The sequence below is a fragment of the Sander lucioperca genome, chromosome 10 (assembly GCF_008315115.2).
Source record: "Sander lucioperca isolate FBNREF2018 chromosome 10, SLUC_FBN_1.2, whole genome shotgun sequence".
Lineage (NCBI taxonomy): Eukaryota > Metazoa > Chordata > Actinopteri > Perciformes > Percidae > Sander > Sander lucioperca.
The window spans coordinates 1,795,265-1,820,952 of record NC_050182.1 but is presented as its reverse complement, the minus strand read 5'-3'; the positions used below and the strand labels follow the sequence as shown (position 1 = coordinate 1,820,952).

The 25,688-nt window shown below is 42.8% G+C and overlaps 2 protein-coding genes and 1 pseudogene across 2 annotated transcripts in view; 2 read left to right on the top strand and 1 right to left on the bottom strand.

The window, feature by feature from the left end:
- The window catches only part of LOC116056206 (semaphorin-4A-like), a 35,343-nt gene extending 25,770 nt beyond the window's left edge, over positions 1–9,573 (top strand). Inside the window, exons 11-16 of the mRNA XM_036005797.1 lie at positions 663–778; positions 2,285–2,448; positions 4,387–4,463; positions 6,445–6,855; positions 9,048–9,152; positions 9,198–9,573. Coding sequence (XP_035861690.1) covers positions 663–778; positions 2,285–2,448; positions 4,387–4,463; positions 6,445–6,855; positions 9,048–9,152; positions 9,198–9,442 — 1,118 coding nt within the window. The 3' untranslated portion in view covers positions 9,443–9,573. The remainder of the gene's footprint in view (positions 1–662; positions 779–2,284; positions 2,449–4,386; positions 4,464–6,444; positions 6,856–9,047; positions 9,153–9,197) is intronic.
- Positions 9,574–14,388: 4,815 nt separating this feature from the next.
- On the bottom strand, positions 14,389–16,551 carry LOC118496100 (annotated as a pseudogene).
- A 903-nt stretch (positions 16,552–17,454) lies between these two features.
- On the top strand, positions 17,455–19,670 carry LOC116056227 (tripartite motif-containing protein 16-like). Its single transcript, XM_031308376.2, has one exon. The coding sequence runs from the start codon at positions 17,470–17,472 to the stop codon at positions 19,132–19,134; it is 1,665 nt and encodes a 554-aa protein (XP_031164236.1). The 5' UTR covers positions 17,455–17,469; the 3' UTR covers positions 19,135–19,670.
- Positions 19,671–25,688: the final 6,018 nt, after the last annotated feature.

Here is a 25,688-nt window from a genome sequence, read left to right as displayed (position 1 = left end):
TACTTACTTACTTACTTACCTACTTACTTACTTACCTACTTACTTACCTACTTACTTACCTACTTACTTACTTACCTACTTACTTACCTACTTACTTACTTACCTACTTACTTACTTACCTACTTACTTACTTACCTACTTACTTACCTACTTACTTACTTACCTACTTACCTACTTACTTACTTACCTACTTACTTACTTACCTACTTACTTACTTACCTACTTACTTACCTACTTACTTACTTACTTACTTACTTACTTACTTACCTACTTACTTACCTACTTACTTACTTACTTACCTACTTACTTACTTACCTACTTACTTACTTACTTACTTACTTACTTACCTACTTACTTACCTACTTACTTACTTACTTACCTACTTACTTACTTACCTACTTACTTACTTACCTACGTACTTACTTACTTACTTACTTACTTACTTACTTACTTAGTTACCTACTTACCTACTTACTTACTTACCTACTTACTTACTTAGTTACCTACTTACCTACTTACTTACTTAGTTACCTACTTACTTAGTTACCTACTTACTTACTTAGGCCTACTTATCTACCTACTTACTTACCTACTTACTTACTTATAATAACAGTTTTAATCTGGAGATAACAGATCTTCCTCTTCTCTCTCTGGGGTTTTAGAATCTGGATTCCTCCACAAAGTGGTTTTGTTGGATCGGGGTGCGCAGGTTGTTGAGGAGATTCAGGTTTTCTCTCAGCCTCAGCTGGTGAAAAGCATCGTCCTCTCCTCCTCAAAGGTAAACCGCTTTCTGGCAAGGATGACATATATGTAAACAACAATCTTTGACATTGGTCCAGTATTAAGCGAGATCGCTGCAGTCAGCGAAACAAGCTACAATGTAAGTTAATAGGGCAATTGTGTATCTTGTATTTACGTTCACAAAACTGCTCGTTTAACACCATCTTCACCTCGTGGCGTTTTGGTGGCATAGTGCTCAGGCGCTTTCACTTTACACACGAGCAGATCAGTTTCTTCTTCTGAACATCTCTCCTTCCTGCTCAGCTAATCCTCCATCATAATAGCAATGCTCCAAGGTCCAAACGCGCCTGGCTTTTAAAGGGAATGGGAGATGATCTCTGATTGGTTGATTGCATGTTACGCCTAAAACACACCTCTGATTAATGAAGACACTAAGTACAACCCTTTAGAACCATGCGCCCGGACCCTTTTTTCCGACGTTAAAGTGGATTTATACACGCCCTAAATGGACCTGCTCCAGGCGCTTCATGCCGTACGCTCAGATCATGAGTCGGCAACCTTTTTAATAAGAAGTGCCGTTTGAAATTGTCTCGTTAGTCAGTGTGCCATATCAGCATTAAGCCTGTCATCAGCTACCAAGCTAAGGCAGTGTTTTTTCCTTTGTGCCGCATTCTGTGGAGAAGGCAACAAGTACTAGCCAATCACAGGCAGAGGAAGGCGGGTATTCCTGGAATGGGGATGGGGAACAAAGTCAATCAAACTACCGTAAATAACAGGATGTGCTCCTGCCAATGGCCTTAAAAGAGTTCATTTGGCATGTGGATTGGAAAATTTCCCCAAAAAACTCTCTTGCACATTAATTGCTAGTGTACCATTGATTGAGCTACCACGTGCCAATAGTGGCCCCCATTCCTAAGTTCAAGATTCAAGATTTACTTTATTGTCATTATCATGTGTACTTCTGTACATACAAAACATGAAATATTGTCCCCCCAGCTAGTGTCAGTATAAAGCAAGTGAATAAATAGGATAAAAAACACATAAAATACAGCATATAGACATATAGGAGGAGCTTGGGCTATTAAAGTGCAGTGGAGAGTAGCAGCTTGTGCAGAATAGCAGCACATTATGTAAAGTGCAGGTGCAATGCAGTCATGTGTTTAGTCCAAATAAAGTGCAGTTCAGTCATGTAGCTGCACGGTAGGGAAGCATGGCAGTGGGAGGGGGCACAGTCCATTTAAAATCCTCACAGCCTGAGGAAAGTAGCCGTTCAGCATCCTGCTGGATCTGGAGCGGAGGCTCCTGTATCTTTTCCCAGAAGGAAGGAGGGAGAAAAGGCCGTGGGAAGTATGGGAAGGGTCTTTTATGATGTTGATGGCCCTGCGAGCACACCGCTGGTTGTATATCTCCAGCAGGGAGGGGAGAGGGGCACTGATGATCTTGCTGGCTGTCTTTACAATCCTGTTCAGTCAGTTTGCTGACCCCTGGCTCAGATGGTTAAAATAGGGCCCGATGTGTGTAACTGTGTTCTCTGCTCCTGTAGGGAGTTCTCTACGTGGGGACATCGGAGGGCGTGACGGCTGTCCCGGTGGCCCGGTGCTCCGGCTACAGAACCTGCAGCCAGTGTGTTCTGGCCAGAGATCCGCTGTGTGGATGGAGCCGCACCGCCGGCGTCTGTACCGCCCCGGACGCCCAGCAACACGACATGTATGTGAAAAAATGTTGAATGTTTTTGTCGCTTTCTTCCTGTTTATGTCTCTTTTTTTCAATGTTTTTGTCATTTTTTCAGCTTAAGTTGTGTTTAAATGTGCTCTAGAAATAAAGTTTACTTACTTATTTACTTACCTACTTAATTACCTACTTACCTACTTATTTACTCACTTACTTACATACTTACCTACTTACTTACCTACTTACTTACTTAACTACTTACCTACTTATTTAGTCACTTACTTACATACTTACCTACTTACTTATTTACTTACTTAGTTACTTACCTACTTACTCACTTACTTACTTAACTACTTACCTACTTATTTAGTCACTTACATACTTACCTACTTACTTACCTACCCACTTACTTACTTACTTACTTACCTACTTAATTACCTACTTACTTACTTATTACTCACCTACTTACTTACCTACTTATTTACTCACTTACTTACTTACTTACATACTTACCTACCCACTTACTTACTTACTTACTTACTTACCTACTTAATTACCTACTTACCTACTTATTTACTCACTTACTTACTTACATACTTACCTACTTACTTACCTACTTACTTACTTAACTACTTGCCTACTTATTTAGTCACTTACTTACATACTTACCTACTTACTTACTTATTTACTGACTTAGTTACTTACTTACCTACTTACTCACTTACTTACTTACTTACTTAACTACTTACCTACTTATTTAGTCACTTACTTACATACTTACCTACTTATTTACTTACTTAGTTACTTACCTACTTACTCACTTACTTACTTACTTAACTACTTACCTACTTATTTAGTCACTTACATACTTACCTACTTACTTACCTACCTACTTACTTACTTACCTACCCACTTACTTACTTACTTACTTACCTACTTACTTACTTACTTATTACTCACCTACTTACTTACCTACTTATTTACTCACTTACTTACTTACTTACATACTTACCTACCCACTTACTTACTTACTTACTTACTTACCTACTTAATTACCTACTTACCTACTTATTTACTCACTTACTTACTTACATACTTACCTACTTACTTACCTACTTACTTACTTAACTACTTGCCTACTTATTTAGTCACTTACTTACATACTTACCTACTTACTTACTTATTTACTGACTTAGTTACTTACTTACCTACTTACTCACTTACTTACTTACTTACTTAACTACTTACCTACTTATTTAGTCACTTACTTACATACTTACCTACTTATTTACTTACTTAGTTACTTACCTACTTACTTACTTACTTAACTACTTACCTACTTATTTAGTCACTTACATACTTACCTACTTACTTACCTACCTACTTACTTACTTACCTACCCACTTACTTACTTACTTACTTACCTACTTAATTACCTACTTACTTATTACTCACCTACTTACTTACCTACTTATTTACTCACTTACTTACTTACATACTTACCTGCTTACTTACCTACCCACTTACTTACTTACTTACTTACCTACTTAATTACCTACTTACTTACTTATTTACTCACTTACTTACTTACATACTTACCTGCTTACTTACCTACCCACTTACTTACTTACTTACTTACTTACTTACTTATTTACTCACTTACATACTTACCTACTTACTGAATTACTTACCTACTTACTTACTTACCTACTTTTACCTACTTACTTACTTACTTACTTACTTACCGACTTATTTACTCACTTACATACTTACCTACTTACTTAATTACTTACCTACTTACTTACTTAACTACTTACCTACTTACTTACTTTTCAGTGTTTTGTCATTTTTTCCCCCCATTTTTGTCACTTTCCTAGATGTTTTTGGCATTTTTGTCACTTTTTCTAAAGTTTTTTGATGTTTTGTTGCTTTTCGCTTCTTTTTTTAATGACTGACTGTCGCTTTACTCCTCAGGGCTCAAGACCTGGAGGACGGTAATGTTCAAGTGCAATGTCGGGGACAAACCAGGAACAGTCCGCTCCCAGCCACAGGTAACATCTTATATACATGTTATGAGACATGTTTTAGAAACCTACTACGGGCTGAAGTTTCCTGATCTTAAGGCTGATTTATGCTTCTGCGTCGAATCAATGGCGTACCCCCGTAGACCCCTCTACATCGACGCAAACTCCTCTCTGAGCCCTCCGCCATAGCTCGACGTGCACCTCCAAAAATGTGTAACTTTGCGTCGTTGTGACGCAGACCGCAAGGACTGTGATTGGTCAACTGGTCCTGTGTGTGTTTCCAGCAGCCTACTGTGGGGAGTAGCAACATGCTAGTTCACTGACATTAATTAGGGTTATGGTTAGGGTTAAGGTTAGGGTTAGGTGCCTTGAAGGCATCGGTCGCAGCACTGCCTGGAAGGAGCTGTTGGGGGCAAAAAACACCATTGAGCAAATAACAAGGTCACATGACACACAGCCATCTTCTAACATGTTAGAAGTATGCTAACATGTTGGTATACATACTGGGAACTATATTCTCAGAAGGGTGAAGCTCTGCTACTTCTGCTACTTGGGCGGAGGGATATGCTCGCAGCACCTGAAGCCCCGTGGTGAGGAGCAGAGAGTAACAACTGGAGTTCACTCAGAGTTGGAGTAATGGAGTCAACAATTACTAGATAGTAAAAGCATAGTGATCTTGTTATTTGTACACGCTGTGACTATACAAATCACAACATGTAAATAAGAACACAGCGTTATTTTGTCACTTATTGGGAGCAGTAGGCTAGATGGAGCCGGTTACCACCAGGATCTGTGCTAAGCTAGGCTAGATGGAGCCGGTTACCACCAGGATCTGTGCTAAGCTAGGCTAGATGGAGCCGGTTACCACCAGGATCTGTGCTAAGCTAGGCTAGATGGAGCCGGTTACCTCCAGGATCTGTGCTAAGCTAGGCTAGATGGAGCCAGTTACCTCCAGGATCTGTGCTAAGCTAGGCTAGATGGAGCCGGTTACCACCAGGATCTGTGCTAAGCTAGGCTAGATGGAGCCAGTTACCTCCAGGATCTGTGCTAAGCTAGGCTAGATGGAGCAGGTTACCTCCAGGATCTGTGCTAAGCTAGGCTAGCGGTGGGGGCTTCAGACAGAGTTACAACACGCACGGAGATGAGAAAGGTATGTATTAGAGGGTGACAATTTGTCGGGACTCCCGCGGATCACGTGTTTCCCGCGGGAGTCCCGTGGTACGGGAGTAAATTTCATTGTCGGTAACGTGTTCGGGACGGATCAAGAATAGAAATCAACGGGAGCGGGATGGAGGCGGAGATTAAATTAAGAAAAGACGCTGCAATGTGGTGAGTGCGCTCAAAGATTGCGAGGCATTTCGTTTCAGAAAAGAGAACCACATACGTTTGTTGATTGGGAATACCGTGACCCGCGGGAGTCTCGATAAATTGTCACTACCTACCTCTAACCCCCCAGCAGTGAGAGACACACAGCTCTGCAGCGCTGCATTCACACAACTACATCAGCAGAGCAGAGGAGCCGCTCTCGCTCCCTCGGCCATAGCTGCAGCTGTACACACACAAACACACACACACTCAGAGTCTGATAACTTTAGACAACATAGGGAACGAAACGGGAGCAGGACGGGATTCGGGAGTCTTTCTCTCGGGATTTTGCAGGACAGGATTTTTTTTGGGGGGCAGTCCTGTGATCGGGATGTGACGGGAGTATTTCCGTGGGATCGGGATGGGATGGGAGCGACAATTGATTCCCGTGTCACCCTCTAGTATGTATGGACTTATCTACCTCTGGGGGATACGCTGAATAAGACAAAGTCCCAATAAGTCGGCGTGTTCCTTTAAGTGTCTCTAACATTTAAATGTTCAGTTCAGTTCAGCTTTATTTTCCCTCAAGAGGATTTTAATGCAGTTGGCGTTACAAAAAACAACAAAACGACTAAGCTTGGCGAGAGTTAATTTTGGACCCTGCCTCTCACGTGTTTTCATTCTGATATTTTCCGTCCTCCAGGCGTCCACGTTCATCTGAACGAAGCGGTGAGGCTTCAGTGTCGGAAACCTTCCAACATGGCCGCTCTGACCTGGACGTCCTCTCGATCAGACGGCCTGCTGGACAAACTCTTCATCCACTCAGCTGACGGCAGCCTGAGCTTCCTCGCCACCTCCGACACCTTCGGGACGTATCGCTGCGAGGCGGAGGAAGGCGGGTACAAGGAAACAGTCGCCAGCTACGAGGTCCGGCAGATCGTTCCTCCGCAGATCGTTCCTCCGCAGATCGTCTCGCCGCGCTCCTTCGGTCCCGAAGACGACCACGTGACCGACAGCGAAGACGAACCCTACGAAGACATTCTCACCGAGGAACCGAAGACTTCTACCACGAAACCTTCAGGAGAACCAGAGGACTCCGGGATGAAAGACAAAGGTCGACTTTTTTTCTCAAATTATTTTGACTTTTTTTCAAAAATTAAGGAAGTTATAGAGAGAGGGAGGGAGGGAGAAGGGAGGGAGGTATAGAGAGAGGGAGGGAGAGAGAAGGGAGGGAGGTATAGAGAGGGAGGGAGGGAGCGATTATTGAAAATTCTGAACATACAACACAGGATATACAGACACTGAAAAACTTCATTCACAAAAGACACAACACAGAAAATACAGGCGATCCCATTACAAGTATAACACTTAATAATCAACAATCAAACAAACCCTATTTCAACGGTCTGAGGTCACGGCGTGAAGCGCCTGGTGCAGGTGTGTTTAGGGCCTAGTGTCCAAATCCACTTTTACTAGTTTGACGGCGGAAAAAAGTGTCCGTGCGCCGGGTGCATGGTTCTAAAGGGTTGTACTTAGTGTCTTCATTAATCAGAGGTGTGTTTTGGGCGTAACATGCAATCAACCAATCAGAGATCATCTCCCATTCCCTTTAAAAGCCAGGCGTGTTTGGACCTTGGAGCATTGCTGTTATGATGGAGGATTTACACCGTAATATTTTAATTTGTAATCTTCTGCATGTGTGTGTGCTGCTGTGCGTCCCTGTGTGTGTAACAAGCATAGTGTGCGCGCTGTGCACGAGCCTAGGAGCATTTTACTAATGCTCTGTTAAAATAACAATGAAATGCTGCGTTATTGACTTTAGACCAGGTTTTTGTTGGTCAATGGTGCCATCACTTCCCTCTGCCTCAAGATAGCAATACTCCCAGAATGCACCTGAACACACCTCCCTGTAAGACCAGCGCGCCCAGAATGCACCTGAACACACCTCCCTGTAAGACCAGCACGCCCAGAATGCACCTGAACACACCTCCCTGTAAGACCAGCACGCCCAGAATGCACCTGAACACACCTCCCTGTAAGACCAGCACGCCATGGGCGCAAAGATGGGTGCAGGTGCATTTTCCGTTTAAACCACGTGGGCGCTGGACGGGAAACTCCCATTAGAAGAGGGTCTGATATATTTAGATAAGAGGTTAACCAATATTTTATTATAGGCTAAATCTTTTTAATCTTCTATAATTTCGAAAGCTGAATTTATGGATATTAAATTTGACAACAAAAATTAGGATTAATATATAATATTGGTTAACCTCCTTTCTGAAATCATAAGTAGCTCAGTCCGTAGGGAGTTGGGTTAGGAACCGGAGGGTCGCCGGTTCAAGTCCCAGTACGGACCAAAGTACAGAGTGTGGATTGGTAGTTGGAGAGATGCCAGTTCACCTCCTGGGCACTGCCAGGTGCTCTTGAGCAAGGCACCGTACCCCCCCCAACCGCTCAGGGCGCTGGTCCAGCACTGGCAGCCCACTCACTCTGACATCTCTCCATTTGTGCATGAATAGGTCCTGAGCATGTGTGTGTGTATTTCTAACAAACAGAGTGTAAATTGTAATTTCCCCACTGGGGATCAATACTGTAAACAGTATAAACATTTAAAACTGTCATATTACATGAGAGGGTTTCTTTCATTACTGAAGTTACAGTTACCAACAAAATAAGTGATAATCAATCTGTATTCATATTGTGGAGCAATTGGAGCTCTTGAAATACAAAAAAAAACAACAGACAGGATTTAGTCCCTCCCTGTTTAGTCAGCCAGACAATTTGAGCTATAGCTTTGTAGAGACCGTGGGATTTATCAAACTGAATAAATCCCGCCCGCACATATAAACACAAAACTGCTCTGCTAACTCCATCGTGTTGTAACTAAGACATCTGCTGAAAAAATAATTGTATTCATAAGCATGATTGCCGTACTGTTTAGTTCACAAACATCCAAAACACCAAAGTACGAAGACATAGGGACCAGACGCCAGCTTTTATTTTGAAAAGCCAAAGCTCTGGGACGGCACCAGCCGGGAGGGCATGAGACGGGAGCATAGATTGTATATTATTAATATATTATATTAATAATAATAATATTCATTTAATATATAGTCTATAGACGGGAGGCATGAGACGGGAGGTCTCCAGGCTGCAGCCATACACGACTCACTTTTTCTCTCAAAATATTTTGACTTTTTTGATGATGATGATGATGATGATGATGATGAGATCATTTCTGATTAATCAACATTTTGAATCTGAATTTGTCAAATTCAAAATCAATATTTTTGTACTCTTTCTCAGGTGTGCCGGGGACGACCAATTGGAGCGATGCATCCCCGACCGATTTAATAGACGAGACCGTCGTCGCCGTCAAAGCAGATTCTGGGTTGAAGAAGGAGTTCAAGGTGACTCCCGTAAGAGACGCCTGGTCAGGGGAGGAGCTGCCTGGCAAACACCTCCCCGTCAGAGAGAAGAGCTTCTACAGCGAGCTGGTGGTCGTTTCCCTCCTGCTGGCGGCCTGCGTCTGCGTCCTGATACTCGTAGGAATCCACGTGTGGCGCCAAAAGAAAACGGGACTCAAAAAGATTTCTCTGGTCAGTTCAGAGGACGGCGGCAAAACCAACCAATCGATGGAGAGCGTTCCGTCTCTGAGCAGCCCCGAGGACGCCGCGGGGCCCGACGTGAAGGTGGAGTAACAACGCGGCTCATAGTCCTACGCTGAACGTGCACGATTGACCGTAGTTAACTCGCCATTAATCGCACATTTTCTTATCTGCTCTAAATGTACTTTAAAGGGATATTGTTGTAGTTTTTATTGCTCTTGTTAAAGCGTAACTCTCGCCAAAATGCAACCTAGGGTCTTTTTCTGAATGTACCCGAGTCAAATTTTCGTTCAAAAGCATAATTAGGACGGAAGCACAACTTCTTTTTTTTTTTTATTATTATTTTTTTGGGATTATTAGATAGTGACCATAGATAGACAGGAAAGTGGGGAGAAAGATAGGGGATGACACGCAGCAAAGGGCCGCAGGTCGGATTCGAACCTGGGCCGCTGCAAAGGACTCAGCCAACATGGGTCGCACGCTCTTACTGGGTGAGCTAGAGGTCGCCCCAGAAGCGCCACTTTTAAGATTGTTACCGTATTTTCGTTTTCGGTCAAATGGCCTTTTGAATGGGAGTGCTAGGGGCGCTACTATGATCCCATCAAAATATTTATATATACCGTATTTTCCGGACTATAAGTCGCTCCGGAGTATAAGTCGCATCAGTCAAAAGATGCGTCATGAAGAGGAAAAAAACATATATAAGTCGCACTGGACTATAAGTCGCATTTATTTAGAAATTTATTTCACAAAATCCAAGATCAAGAACAGACATTTAATCTGGAAAGGTAAGTTATTCAACTACACAGTAGCACACAGAACAAGGGGCTGAATACGGTAGGTGTCCGGTATGTTAACGTAACACATTAACAGTTATTCAACTACACAGTAGCACACAGAACAAGGGGCTGAATACGGTAGGTGTCCGGTATGTTAACGTAACACATTAACAGTTATTCAACTATACAACAGAATACAGAACAACTACCAGGCCGTGGAGACGTAACTGCACCGTTGACGTGCATCTACATCTGTGGACTCGTTCCTCCAGCTCTGGCCATCTTGCTTTCAGCGCGCGACTAGCTTTCTTTGTTTCCTTCATTGCAGTGAGAGTCACCTTTTCGCCAGTCCCTCACAAGTTTCTCTCTCACTCCAAACTTTCTTTCTGCTGCTCGATTACCGTTTTCGGCTGCGTATTTTACTACCTGCAGTCACCTGCAGTTTCTTTTCTTTCTCAGTTGTCTTTAGGAGCAGCATATAGTTGTCAGAAGCCTAGAGCGCCCTCTGGCGGCTTCAGATGGTAATGTTTTCAGCATGAAATAACATTTAAAAACGTGAAATTATATATATTTTGATATATAAGTCGCACCTGACTATAAGTCGCAGGACCAGCCAAAGTATGAAAAAAAGTGCGACTTATAGTCCGGAAAATACGGTATAGATATTGTTCCAGTTTTTATTTCTCTTATTAACACGGGATTTACAAAGCAACGTTTTAAAAAAAACAACTAATACGTTGGAAAAAGCAATAACAAAACGTCGGAAAAGTGACAAAACTCGCGCATTAATTTCACATTTTGGATCTGTTCTAAAGGAACTTTAAAGGGATATTTCTTAAGTTTTTAATGCTCCAGTGGTGTTTGAGACTACATGGACTCTGCTCGGTCCAGAGGACGGCAACAAAATCAACCAATCGATGGAGGGGGTCCCCATGTAACGTCAAGAACTCGTCTCATAATCCCGGGTGGGAATCACGATACGATACGCGGCTCACGATACAGATAATATCACGATACAGCAACTCTGCCATAATCAGTATATTGCCAGACAATCCTCTAGTTATTTAGTATCTTTTCTTTTATTGTCAATATTATTCATGTGGATTTGTTATTTTATCATCCTGTTTATGATGTATGTGTATGTTGTGTGTGATGTCTTTAAGCTGCTGGGACCTTGAATTTCCCCTCGGGGATCAATAAAATATCTATCTATCTATCTATCTATCTATCTATCTATCTATCTATCTATCCATCCATCTATCCATCTATCCATCTATCTATCTATCTATTCATCCATCTATCCATCCATCCATCCATCCATCTATCCATCTATCTATCTATCTATCTATCCATCTATCTATCTTTATCTAATGATACATCACAATATAACTATGGAGACATAATGAAAAGTGCAGGTTTGCTCTCTTTATTTACTGTAAGTCTAAAAGGTTAGAAAAGTTTTTAGTCTGTAAATTAAAACGTTAGAACTACAGAGCAACTCTGGGTCCAGATTTTGGATTTAAACTTCTGTTATTTTCCTCAAACTGCCTTCTGCCGTACCGATGAAAACCTCTTCACCTTTTCAGCTCAGACGTAGTGATAGTAGCTATTACGGATTTCTTTTCTGAAAATATTTTGACTTTTTTTCTGAAAATATTTTGACTTTTTTCTAGACTTTTTTCTCAAAATATTTTGACTTTTTTTCTGAAAATATTTTGACTTTTTTCTTGACTTTTCTCAAAATATTTGGACTTTTTTTCTCAAAATATTTAGACTTTTTTTTCTTAAAACATTTAGTAATATGCTGTGTTACTACGGAGAGTTTCTTCACTCGTTCTGCACAAAAACACCTTTTTTAATTTTTCTCAGGAAATATTTTATCCCGAAATGAACTCACGCATCTTGTCAGAGAAGCTTTAATCTCTGATTTAATGTGACGAGAACTGATTTAAATCTTCTCATCTGACTCTGTGCAACATAAAGTAAAGAATAAAACTACTTTTATTTGACAGGAACAAAAAAAGTCGAAATAATTTGAGGAAAAAAGTCGAAATAATTTGAGAAAAAAAGTCAAATAATTTGAGAAAATAAATCGAAATAATTGGAGAGAAAAAGTCGAAAGAATTTGAGAGAAAAAGTCGAAAGAATTTGAGAAAAAAAGTCAAAATATTTTAAGAAAAAAAGTCAAAATAATTTCAGAAAATAATAGCTACTATTACTACGTCCAAGCTGAAGAGGTTTTCAGAAACTTGTTTAACTTTTGTTTAATGTGAATATAAGTATCTGTTTGTATATTCTGTCTGTTAAAAGGATGAAACCTGCTGTGAATATAAGAACCAAAAAAAGAATTTTACACGTTTATATATTTTGTAATAATTTAATCTAGAGTCTTTTATTTTTTCTTGTCACAAACATTTTCTCCGGCGCCTCCCCAAGTCTCAAATTAAAACTATAAAATGTGAGCGTGTTAAATATTTATTGTTTTCATTTATTAAGAATAAAAATCACCGAAACGTAAACCTAAGTTTCTTTCAAATGTGTTTTATTGATGATGATGATGATGAAATATTTAAATTAGATATCTGATTGTTCAGAAAAGGGCAATGATGACGCCTAAATTACAGACTGGGAACATGTGGTGTCCCTCAGCACCCGGACGGAGCGCTGATCTGCAGGCATGCCGTTGAGTGAAATACGTGCGTCACAAACAAATGGTTTGAAACAAGCATCCAACTCTTCGCATTTGCCAATCTCAGTTTGTTTTTGTGGTCAGTTTTAATCAGGCCAATGCCCTTAGGCTGGTAAAAACGTTCTTTACGTTTCAAGGCTGGACAGGCAGCAATAACATGACCGCCCAGATGACCGTAGTAACATTTCCTCCTCTTTTTCCGCACCTGGCGTTTTGTGGACAGAGGGATGCGAAACAGGGACTCGACATGGTCTGTCAGGTAAGGGAGCAAAAGTAGTTTTGTGAATCAACACATACTCAATCAACCCTCTCTCCGCCAAGTTAGCAATAACTAACTGTTTAAGATCTCTTTTTAGTGTGGTTTTAGTTACCGGAATCTGGAGGTGACTCGCTACATTAACTAAAGCATCCTTTCTACACACATGAATTTGGTCAAGAGTTGGATTGGCTAGGAATGGCTCCAAGTCAAAGTGCTCAGAAGCCTATTCTAGATTCGAGATTCAAGATCTTGTTTGCTGCTTTCATGGCTGTACTAACGTTACAGCTGTAGCGCGCTGGGCTTACGTTTTTACAGGTATATCTGGCAACCCAGCCTGGCTGTCAAACAAAAGTTACGAATGTAACTATGGTTCTATGAATCTTGGATGACCGCCAGAGGCAGTGCTTAACACTGAATATATACCGTATCGCGCTTGCGCAGGTTGAGTATTTATATCAACAAAGTCACCTGTGACCTCGGGGGGGCCCTAGCCAAGGTATTAAGTTCCGGTGTCAACCCCGAGCTCATTCCTACAGAATCTTCTCGCGGGTTCGCAAGATTCTGAGTGACCAAGAACTCTGGCGGTCATCCAGGATTCATAGAACCGTAGTTACATTCGTAACTTTCGTTCTATTTCATCCTCACTGACCGCCAGAGGCAGTGCTTAACACTGGATGACTCATATCAACAGAGTTACGGGGAAGCAGCTTACGGGGCAGCACTTTAGGGAGGAACGCGGTATTAGGCCACAAAGTGACACCTGAGCCATCCGAGTTCCACCTTAAACAGGAATCACTCACGGACAAGGCATGCAGCTCGCCAACACGTTTTGCGGAAGTGATGGCAAGAAGAAACGCAGCCTTGGCCGATAACCACCTTAGCTCCGCCTGTGCCAAGGATTCAAAGGGAGGCGAGCACAGGGTGTCCAGCACCAGGGGCAGGTCCCATGTAGGAGCCCTTGGGGCGCTCGTGGGACGCAACCTCAGAGCCCCTTTTAAGAAGTGGGATACAAGCCTGTGGCACCCCACAGTGTTATTGTCAACTGCAACATGCTACGACGAAATAGCAGCCACATAGACTCTAGAAGGTAGATGGAGACCGACCACCGTCCAGGAGGATCTAACGAAACTCAAGGATGGCAGGCACAGAACAATGCACTGGGTCATAATTAGCCGTACACCACTCGGAAAAAAGTTTCCACCTGTTCCCGTTCGGCAGACAGGTAGACCGTGCTCTGGCATTCAGGATAGTATTACTGACAGGCTCTACGCAATCTGTCAACAGTGGGTTGGGCCCTTCAGTAGCCAAACCCTTAGCTGAAGGCGGGAGGGGGTTCGGGATGCCAAATCCGACCCACCAGCTGAGACAGGAGGTCTTTCCTGCCAGGGAGGCGCCAGGGTGCCTTGCAGCAGAGACTGTGAAGCAAGGAGAACAAAGTCCTGGCTGGCCAGAAGGGGGCCACCAGAAGAAGCCTGCGGCCCCAATGAAGCACTCTGAGAAGCGTCGGCAAGATCAGAGGAAACGGTGGAAAGGCATAGAGAAGGCCCACCGGCCACACATGAGCCAGAGCATCCTGGCCAAGAGGGCTTTTCCTCTCCATCAGAGAAAACCATAGGGGGCAATGGGTTGACATCTCTGAGGTGAAAAGATCTACCTCCACCCTGCCGAACAGCCAATCCCCCGGTGGAGGCTCTTGACAAGAGAGGAAGTCCGCGACCTGGTTCCGCTCCTCAGGTAAAAACATTGCCCGAAGGCTGGTGAGGCGGGGGGCAGCCCATGTCAGAAGGGTCTGGGACACCCGCAGTAACTGTGTGGATCTAGTGCCCCCCTGGTGGTTTATGTGAAAGACTGTCGAGGTGTTGTCCAACCTGACGAGCACGTGCCTTCCCCTCAGGTATGGCAGGAAATGCTGCAGAGCCAGGTGCACAGACCGTAGCTCCAACACGTTGATGTGCTCGAGGGTCTCGTGAGCAGACCACAGGCCCTGAGCTGTCCTGTTTTGCCACACTGCGCCCCACCCTAAAAGGCACCCTGTCTGTCGTGACAATCTCTCGTCGAAAGGCAACAGAGCCCATGGGCACACCTTCCGACAGATACGAACTCTCCCCCCATCGGGACAGAGCCATCAGGCACTGCTGCGACACCTTGATCTTCCTGAGGCGACGAAACTGGCCGTAGGGTAACATCCTGAGGAAGGAGGCGGAGGATGTCATTTATACGCTGAAGTGATGGACAGACCTTCATAGTGACACTATTCAGAGCCACACCGATGAAGCTTATGCGCTGAGAAGGATTCAGAGAACTCTTCTTGAGGTTCACCGTGAGACCCAGTTGGGCCACATGTGAAAGAAGACGAGACGTGTCCTGGGCCGCCTGAAGCCTGGACGGCGTACATATCAACCAGTCGTCTAGATACAGCAGGATCTTCATGCCCTGCGACTGCAGGAGTGAGAGGGCTGCCGCCACGCACCTGGTGAATACCCGTGGAGAGAGGGAGAGTCCGAATGGGAGGACCCTGAACTGATAATGACTGCCCTGGAAGGCAAAACGGAGAAACTGCCTGTGGTGAGGCACAATAGGAACATGAAAATAAGCATTCGTCAAATCGATGTATGTGAACCAGTCCTCTTTGGCAACAGCACAAAGAACATCTGCTGTGCTCAACATGTGGAACGGCAACTCTTTTAAAAATTTGTTGAGGCCCCTTAGATCCAGAACAGGGCGAAGCCCACCACATTTGTTCTGGACCAGAAAATAAATTGAGTAGAACCCCCCGGGCTGAGACAGGGGGTCCACCGGTTCTATTGCACCCTTGGTCAGGAGGGAGGACAACTCCTGTTCCAGGGCTAGAGTCTTTGCCGGGTCGCAGATGATGGTCATTTTGACCTGGCTGAAGGATGGGGGCCGGCGTCAGAACTGAAGCTTGTACCCCTGGGCGAAGGTGGAAACCACCCAAGGATCCAAAGCATGGGCTTCACAGCCTGAGGTTGCGGAGAGGGCAAGCGATTAGGTTTGCGACGGTAGCGAACTGGTCTCTCATTGAGGAGCTGAGGCCCCCCTTGGCCGACCAGGAGGGGGCTAGACCCCCCCGGGCTCCCCTGGAACAGTAAGGAGGGTCTGCCTACACGTCTCAGACAGTGGTAACCAAAGTGGACATTAGGCGCCCAAGTTCCCTAGACATTAGAGCAAAAGCCTGCAGAGAAGCATCACTGAGGCTGGTGAAGGAAGCATCAAATGCTGCCTGCTACAGGGGAGCCGAGAGGGCAAATATGTGGTGAGAGAGGGAGTTACCAATGCGGCCCATACGTGCCGCAGTATCATACGCCTTACAAAGAAGGTCGTCGGTGACCCGACACTGGGGTCGAGAGCACCTGGCATCCAGCCTCAGAGCCTTGTCAGGGGAAACTATGAGGGAAGCAACAGTAGGCTGAACAGCCGGTATGCGATCCAGGCCGAATTTTGCCGCATCCTGCATGGCTGCCAGAGTTCTGGCATCAGATGTAGGATGGGAGAGAGCTTAAGTATCCCTCCAACACACGTGTAGCTCCTTGAGATATTCGTCAGAGGGAGGAACATTAAAGGGGCTGGAGTGCGCCTGAAGAAAGCACTAGCCTGCACTGATTCGGGGTGCCCCATATCCAGCTATAAGCGAGCCAGCGCTGCGCGAATGATGGAACCCATGGAGCTGGCATCGGCCCCATCCAATGAGCTATAAGCCGAGGAACGAGAGTTGTGTTTTGGTTTCTTACTATGCAAACAGTTTAATTTAACAGAGAGAGAAAAGAGTTGTTTTAGGTTTTTTTCCTAACACAAGGGTGTTTTTTCCGCTCACAGGCGCTAGGGGGAAACGAGACGACCACTATTCAACTTGAAAAAAAATTTAAATTTTAAACTCCGTGGTCTACAGAGAAAATAACAAAGGGGATTAATGGCATCTTGTTATGCACCTGTATTCAGAGTACTTATCTCTGACACCTTTTACACACATTCTAGGATTGTGAGAGTATTACACAACAATTTAAGGGTTTTATGAAAGTTTACTATGCTAACTTTCAGTTGATTTTAAACCAGTAAAAGGAAAATTTAAGAGACTTTGAGTAAGAGTCAGAGACGTATGGAGACATCAACAAAACCTGAGGAGCCAAGAAGTATTTTACAACTAGAAATGTCATGTTTTCTGATGTAGAGGACGTTTTAACTGAGGTGTCATTTAAAATGAGGAAACAAAGTTCAAACTCAAGGTGCCACTCCTCATCCTGGCAAGACTCAAAGCTTGATAACCCCTCCCTGTATTGTATAATGACAATAAAGCTGAACCTTGAACCTGGATCCCTTGATAAGACAGTCACACATACTGTAAGTCACAGTCAGTCAGTCATCACTGAGAGGTGAAATGGCGCAGAAAGGAGTTCAGCTGGACCAGGAAACCTTCTCTTGTTCCATCTGTCTGGATCTCCTGAAGGATCCGGTGACTACTCCCTGTGGACACAGCTACTACATGAACTGTATTAAAAGCCACTGGGATGGAGAGGATCGTAAGTACATCTACAGCTGTCCTCAGTGCAGGAAGACGTTCACACCGAGGCCTGTCCTGCTGAAAAACACCATGTTAGCAGTTTTAGTAGAGGAGCTGAAGAAGACTGGACTCCAAGCTGCTCCTGCTGATCACTGCTATGCTGGAGCTGAAGATGTGGCCTGTGATGTCTGCACTGGAAGAAAACTCAAAGCACACAAGTCCTGTCTGCAATGTCTGGCTTCTTACTGTGAAAAACATCTTCAGCCTCATTTTGAATCAGAGACATTCAAGAAACACAAGCTGGTGGAGCCGTCCAAGAAGCTCCAGGAGAACGTCTGCTCTCGTCATGATGAGGTGATGAAGATGTTCTGCCGCACTGATCAGCAGCTTATCTGTTATCTTTGCTCTGCAGATGAACATAAAGGCCACGACACAGTCTCCGCTGCAGCAGAAAAGACTGAGAGGCAGAAAAAACTCGAAGGGAGTCGACAAAACATCCAACGGCGTATCCAGGACAGAGAGAAAGATGTGAAGCTGCTTCAACAGCAGGCAGAGGCCATCAATCTCTCTGCTGATAAAGCAGTGGAGGACAGCGAGAAGATCTTCACTGAGCTGATCCGTCTCCTGGAGAAAAGAAGCTCTGATGTGAAGCAGCAGGTCAGATCCCAGCAGAAAAGAGAAGTGAGTCGAGTCAAAGAGCTTCAGGAGAAGCTGGAGCAGGAGATCACTGAGCTGAAGAGGAAAGACGCTGAGCTGAAGAAGCTCTCACACACAGAGGATCACAACCAGTTTCTACACAACTACCCCTCACTGCCACCACTCAGCCAATCAACATCCAGCACCCATATCCGTCCTCTGAGCTGCTTTGAGGACGTGACAGCGGTCGTGTCAGAAGTCAGAGATAAACTACAGGGCGTTCTGAGAGAGAAGTGGACAAACGTCTCACTGACAGGGACTGAAGTGGACGTTTTACTGTCACAACCAGAGCCCAAGACCAGAGCTGGATTCTTAAAATATTCACGTGAAATCACACTGGATCCAAACACAGCAAACACACAGCTATTATTATCTGAGGGGAACAGGATAGCAACAGTAATGAGACAACAACAGTCTTATTCTAGTCACCCAGACAGATTTACTGGATATTTTCAGGTCCTGAGTAGAGAGAGTCTGACTGCACGTTATTACTGGGAGGTGGAGAGGAGAGGAGGAGTTTATGTAGCAGTCGCATACAAGAATATCAGCAGAGCAGTGGGGTTGATTGAATGTGGATTTGGATACAATGACAAATCTTGGGCGTTAGATTGTTGCAACAACAGTTATACATTTTGGTCCAACAATGTCCGAACTCGCGTCTCAGGTCCTGAGTCCTCCAGAGTAGGAGTGTACCTGGATCACAGTGCAGGTATTCTGTCCTTCTACAGCGTCTCTGAAACCATGACTCTCCTCCACAGAGTCCAGACCACATTCACTCAGCCACTCTATGCTGGACTAAGGCTTGGTTGGTATGGAGACTCTGCTGAGTTGTGTAACCTGAAATAGACAGAAGTCATTTAAGGGTTAAATTCTGTGTTTTAACTCTTCGACTTATTTAGTGTCTATGTTTGTTGCTGAGAGCTGATTGTTGTGACATTCTATGTTTTTAGACATTTTCATGTGTTTACACATTTTTGTTGCTTTTTCTTATTTGTTTTTGCTTTTATCAACATTTTTTGTCACTTTTTTTGACATTTATTTGCTTTTCTAAACGTTTTTGTAAATTTGTTTGACGTTTTATTTGCTTGTGTTGACGTTTTAGAAGTGATGAGATGTTTTTTGTTTGTTGAGAAAATCATTCAGGGAGCCCCAGAAGCTCTCAATGTGCTCAGTTGAGATCTGTTATTTTACCTTTGATTGTTGAAACAAGGACGATATGTTAAAAGACATCTTTCCCGAGATGATGTGTAGATATTAGTTGTTGTTTGTTATTCATGTATTTCTCCACGTTATGTATCTGCGGGACAGGAAGATGTCTGTTAAATAGCGGTGTCTTGTAATCCCATGTGGGACGGGCCAAATGTTTGGCGTGACACAGAAATCAAATCAAACTAAAAGTGTATTTAGTTTCTCTTCCACTGCATGCATGCTTTGTTTGGCGGACCAAATGTTGTTATCATAATGATAATCAATAACTCATTCTTCTCTTTTACATAGCTGAAATTCTGGTTCTGTGTGGATGAAGTGAACGTGTTCATGAAATCATTGAACAATAGTCTTTGAACAGACTTTACTGATGGGATGTGTGAACAAACTGAAGCTTTACATGATGAATAAACTAACATGAACAAAGTATTTTCTTCCTGTCTTCATTCCAGGGTTTCATACAAAGCTGACGGAGAAAATGTGAAACTGATATGAGAGTATAACTGAGGCACTTTTTCTCCTGAAACACCACAAGGTACAGTGTTCATGTTTAGAGTCAGTCAGTCTCTGTCCTTTCTACTTTCCTCACTAAAACTGCTCCGTCACAGAGAAAAGAGCAGAGTTTTCTATCACTTGTTCACAGCGTTTAAGTAGTGTGTGTTAGACCATTTCAATAGTGTATATTAGAGCGTTTAGTAGTGTGTATGAGACCATTTCAATAGTGTATATAAGGGCGTTTAAGTTGTATGTTAAAAGAATTTTAATAGTAATACAAAAGTGAGCGTGTTTCAATAGTGTATAATCTATAGTGTTCTGGTTTCAGAATGATAAAGACAATTGAAGAACAATTAGATATTTCCATGGAAACTATCATGTTTTTGCCAAATGACGTACAGATGTTTTGTCATTCTATTATCTGAAATGTCTTGAAATGTAATGCAAATAGCTCCGGTAAATGGGATAACAATCTCCTTGGGAGAAATAGATTTAGAGTGAGCCCCGGATGTTTACAACATCTTGCTCCGCCCCTGTGATATGAAGTACTGTGTCAGTACTTTACACACACTTCTTATTAAGAGTCTTTATGAGTCATTTAGTTTGAACATGTTTGTGAGGATGTCAGAAAGTGACAGCTCTGATTACGGAGCAGAACTCAGCAACTGTTTGATGAGTTCATCTGAATTAGATTTGACTAAACTGAGAGACGCCCGGCTCTCAAACCTGAAGAGGAAACTTACCGATGACTGTTGTTCTTCTCTCTGCAGCCTGTGTGTTTCTACATCTTGTCATAACGTACAGCTAAGGATTTATCACCACGCTTCACTTTGAATGACTTATTCATCCACTGCAGAATGCCAGACGCCCATCTTCCTGTGCAGAAAGTGAGAAGAAGGATTACAATTCATAATGTTTTACAGAAGCTTTAAATGGAGTTCTGATTGAACAAAACTTTTAGTAAAACCTCCACTGAATAGTTTACTTTTTAAAAACAGGAAGTTAACAAAATGCTCTACAGGATTCAACTTAAATCAAATAAACTTTTAGTTATTTAATGAGCATTGTTTGAGCTGAACAACAATCTCTGTTATTGTTGTGCACATGACAGATACTGAACCTTGAAATAAGGGAACACAGCAAAACTAAAACAATAATAAAGTTACAATATATATAAAAATAAAGACATAAAAGGTGTTTTATTGCATCAACACTTTTCCTCCTGAAACACCACAAGGTACAGTGTTCATGTTTAGAGTCAGTCAGTCTCTGTCCTTTCAACTTTCCTCAATGAAACAGCTCCGTCACAGAGAAATGAGCAGAGTTTTCTATCACTTCTTCACAGTGTTTAAGTAGACTTAGACTGCTCTTTATTGATCCTTTTGGGATGACTCCCGCAAGGAAATTAGATTTCCAGCAGCAGATTTCAGCAGCTTACAAAACACTTGTATAGAAAATAAAGAGGTATAAAAAAATACAGTGTGGAAAATACAGTACAAGAATAAGAAAAACAATAACCTTTTAGCTAAATATAGGAAGTAAACAAAAAGTAAACAAACAGTAAAAAACAATTAACTACAGATAAATAAAGATAAATATATATAGGACTGTGTATGGCATTGTGTTATTATACAGTGAATAAATTAGCAGTTAAGAGCAGTTAGAGTGTCCAGGTATGTATGTGAGTAGATGAATAAGTAATTGCACAGTGAATGAGTGAGTGGCGACCACTCCTTCCCTTCCTTCCTGTTCTGTTTTGTCCTCTTTACCCTATTTCCTCCTCCCCCCGAGTGAGGAGTTATAGAGTATGATGGCATGAGGGACAAAGGAGTTCTTGTGTCTGTTGGTCCTACAATTGGGAAGGAGCAGCCTTCTACTGAACAGGCTCCTCTGGTTGCTGATGACGGTGTGCAGGGGGTGGCTGGCATTGTCAGTAATGTCCAGCAGTTTGTCCAGTGTCCTCCTCTCTGCCACCGTCAAGTAGTACACCACAGTACACCACCCAAGTAGTGTGTGTTAAAATAATTTTTAGTAGTCACGGGCGATCTTAGACCCTTTTTTGCAGGGGGATCAAGCCCCCCTAAATTTGATCTCAGCCCCCCCAAAAAAAATAACATAAAACTTTTTTTTCTAATCAATTTTGGTGTTTCAAGTGAGTTTGCGAACTTGTCTGTTAGTGACAGAGGACAAACAATTACAGGTTCAAAGGGCTTGAAACAGGTTCAATGTCCTGTGGGTCTGTGTCCGATGCTACGTACCTGTAACCCAGTAGTAGTAGTAGTATGTTCCCTATGTACAGCAGTAGTAGTAGTATGTTCCCGTGTACAGCAGTAGTAGTAGTATGTTCCCGTGTACAGCAGTAGTAGTAGTATGTTCCCTGTGTACGGCAGCAGTAGTAGTATGTTCCCTGTGTACAGCAGAAGTAGTAGTATGTTCCCGTGTACAGCAGTAGTAGTAGTATGTTCCCTGTGTACAGCAGTAGTAGTAGTATGTTCCCGTGTACAGCAGTAGTAGTAGTATGTTCCCTGTGTACAGCAGTAGTAGTAGTATGTTCCCGTGTACAGCAGTAGTAGTAGTATGTTCCCTGTGTACAGCAGTTGTAGTAGTATGTTCCCGTGTACAGCAGTAGTAGTAGTATGTTCCCTGTGTACGGCAGCAGTAGTAGTATGTTCCCTGTGTACAGCAGAAGTAGTATGTATGTTCCCTGTGTACAGCAGAAGTAGTATGTATGTTCCCTGTGTACAGCAGTAGTAACCCCGTCAAGGAAAGGGTTAACAGTAACATAGTGTTAGCCAATCAGAGGAGGTTGTCCAGACTCCAGCCTTTGGCTGAGTCTAATCTAATCTGTCAGAGGGAGAGCAGGAGATGGTTGTGAAGTTTAACGTTGGTAGTCCCCAGAGAAGAAGTTGGTCATTTCATGGTGCAGATTAGAACCCAAATTGAAACGTAAGCAACTAAAATTGCTGAATGTTAGAACATTGTGTCAAACTGGTCGTTATTACTGTCAGGTTTAGTTCCATCATAGTGTCAAATAAAGTTAGCTGACATTGTTGGTCAGTAGATCAAAGATTATCGGCTAATGAAATTACTGATTTAGAAGGGGGGTTAACAATTTTGCAAAGCACTGTATCGATGTCACATTCTCATTAGGGGCTGAGCCCCCCTAAAGGGATAATCCTAGAATTTTTTGGAAGTCAAAGTCAAGTCTCAAGTCTTTTGCCACGAGTCTAAGTCAAGTCTCAAGTCTCTGGCCATCTGATCTGTCCCTAACACTGTGTTGTTAAATCTTATAAATTCAAAGCATGTCCTGCAGCTACCATCCATACAGTACAGTATCAAAATCAGTTGTAGGATAACTTTATGGGGTCTATTTAACACATCCCTCTAGTCCTCGGACCTGGTGAAATATTAACCTAAATCTGTCACATCATATGTGCCTGTTCCCAGCATTAGCACAACACTTTGCAATGGTTAGCTTGTTACCTGTGGTGATATATGCTAAATGTAATGTCTCTTTCACTCAAAAAAATGTCTAATGTCGAAGTGGAACTCAAGAGAATAGTGGCAGCGCCACACCAGTTACCAAACAACATGCATCTCAGTGTCAGTCCAAATTACGCACAATGAGCAGTTTGAACTCACTGATGTAATGCCATTTATTTTCTAAGTGTTAGTACGCTCAGTGAAACTGAGTCCAGCGCAAGGGAGACCCGACTCAGAGGAGGAGAGGTTAGTGAGGCCAGTGTCTCCACGGCAGGTGACAGTGCGCACGGATCCGCTGCGCCACGCATGGATGAAATAATGAAATAGTAAATAGGACTACAGTAACAGAAATATGTGCAGAATTAAGACAGTCAAGACGGCCCAGTGTTTGGTGGACCGGGTACACCTTGTTCACGTAATAGCCTACAAATCATCCACGGGATCAATTACGCATCACATGAGTTTACCCCCCAGACACAGCGTTTGTTCCTGGGGAGATGGATCCGTGCGTCCAGTCTCCTGTGCGCCATGGATGTCTGAGCCTCAGCAACTACTAACTATAAAGATACAATTTGCCTGTTCCCAGCATTAGCACAACACTTTGCGATGGTTAGCTTGTTACCTGTGACGATATATATGCTAAATGTAACGTCTCTTTCACATTAGCGTGTGAGTGACTGACCTATTTGGGTGCGTTTTGAGATGCCTGATGAAGTTCGACGTTGTTGATCCGGCATCATTTATCTTGGTGCCACACACCTTGCATGTAGCTGTTAGCTCACTGTTTACCAAGTAATTGAAAGCAAAACTAATGACAAAAGGCCCAACTCCGGGAGGACTTGGTGTCGCCATGTCAATGTATTTTTATTTTTATGTGAGTGCGCGTACATAAGGCATAACGCATGCGTTACGTTGCACATTATGGCAAAGGGTAGGGGACATGAGGCTCGTCATACGTTTCCCCAACGTGTATGCGCCAATAAAAGAAAATAAAAATACATGAATAAATTTAGATTTAAAAAGCAATAATGGCATGAAAACATGTTGACGAGTCTCGAAGCTCGAGTCTGAAGTCTTTTGGGTCGAGTCTGAGTCAAGTCTGAAGTCTTTTGGGTCGAGTCTGAGTCAAGTCTGAAGTCTTTTGGGTCGAGTTAGAGTCAAGTCTGAAGTCAGCTGTTTGCGCGACTTAAGTGCGACTCGAGTCCGAGTCTCAGACTCGAGTCCCTATCTCTGCGCCCCTGTTAATAGTGTACATGAGAGCATTTAGTAGTGTGTTAGAGCAAAGTAATAGTGTATATGAGAGCATTTAGTAGTGTGTGTTAGAGAATTGTAATAGTGTATATGAGAAGATTTAGTAGTGTGTGTTAGAGCATTGTAATAGTGTATATGACAGTATTTAGTAGTGTGTGTTAGAGCATGGTAATAGTGTATATGAGAGCATTTAGTAGTGTGTGTTAGAGCATTGTAATAGTGTATATGACAGTATTTAGTAGTGTGAGTGACAGCTTCTCAGTAGTGTGTAATGATTTGTCTCCATCTGCTGGTTGCCGTCATAACGAGCAACATCGGTGGAGTGTGATTACTACACGGTGGAGAGGAACTACGGACATTTACTCCACTACTGGACGTAAGTATCATTCTGAGCTACTTGTATTTTACTTAAAGCAACACTATGTAACTTTTCCCGCTTCGGTCCCCCTACAGGTTGTCTCATTGGAACTACAGCTGCAGCTAAAAGTTACATAAGTAGAACTCATTTCATCCAGATGGTAAAAATCTGTAATTGCATCCGTCTCAAAGATAATATTAAATATAAATGTAGGCTATATAGTATGTTAATTAATTGATGAAATGTCATTTCTGATGCTGGTTAACAACATGTTTTCAGGCTGATAGAAAGCTTTTATAATAACCATGCAGTATGCATTGGACTTGTGGAGGTCTCTTACTGCTAGACTGCTTGAATCTAGGCTGAGTACTTTCTTTAACCCTTGTCTTGTCCTCCTGTTGACCATGCAACATTTTCTTTCTCTGGGTACATGTTTTTTTTTAATTTAAACTTTTTTTTTCAACATTTTGATCGTCTTTTTGCCACTTTTGTTGCTTTTGCCGATTTGTTTTTGTCAATTTCTTTGACGTTTTTGACACTTTTCCCAACGTTTTTGACAACTTTTTTCTGTGATTTTTTTTTAATGGTTATGTTGTTTTTTTCCGAT

What these genes read in the sequence shown, in the direction of transcription:
- LOC116056227 (XM_031308376.2), top strand. Translation starts at nt 17,470, where the DNA reads ATGGCGCAGAAAGGAGTTCAGCTGGACCAGGAAACCTTCTCTTGTTCC.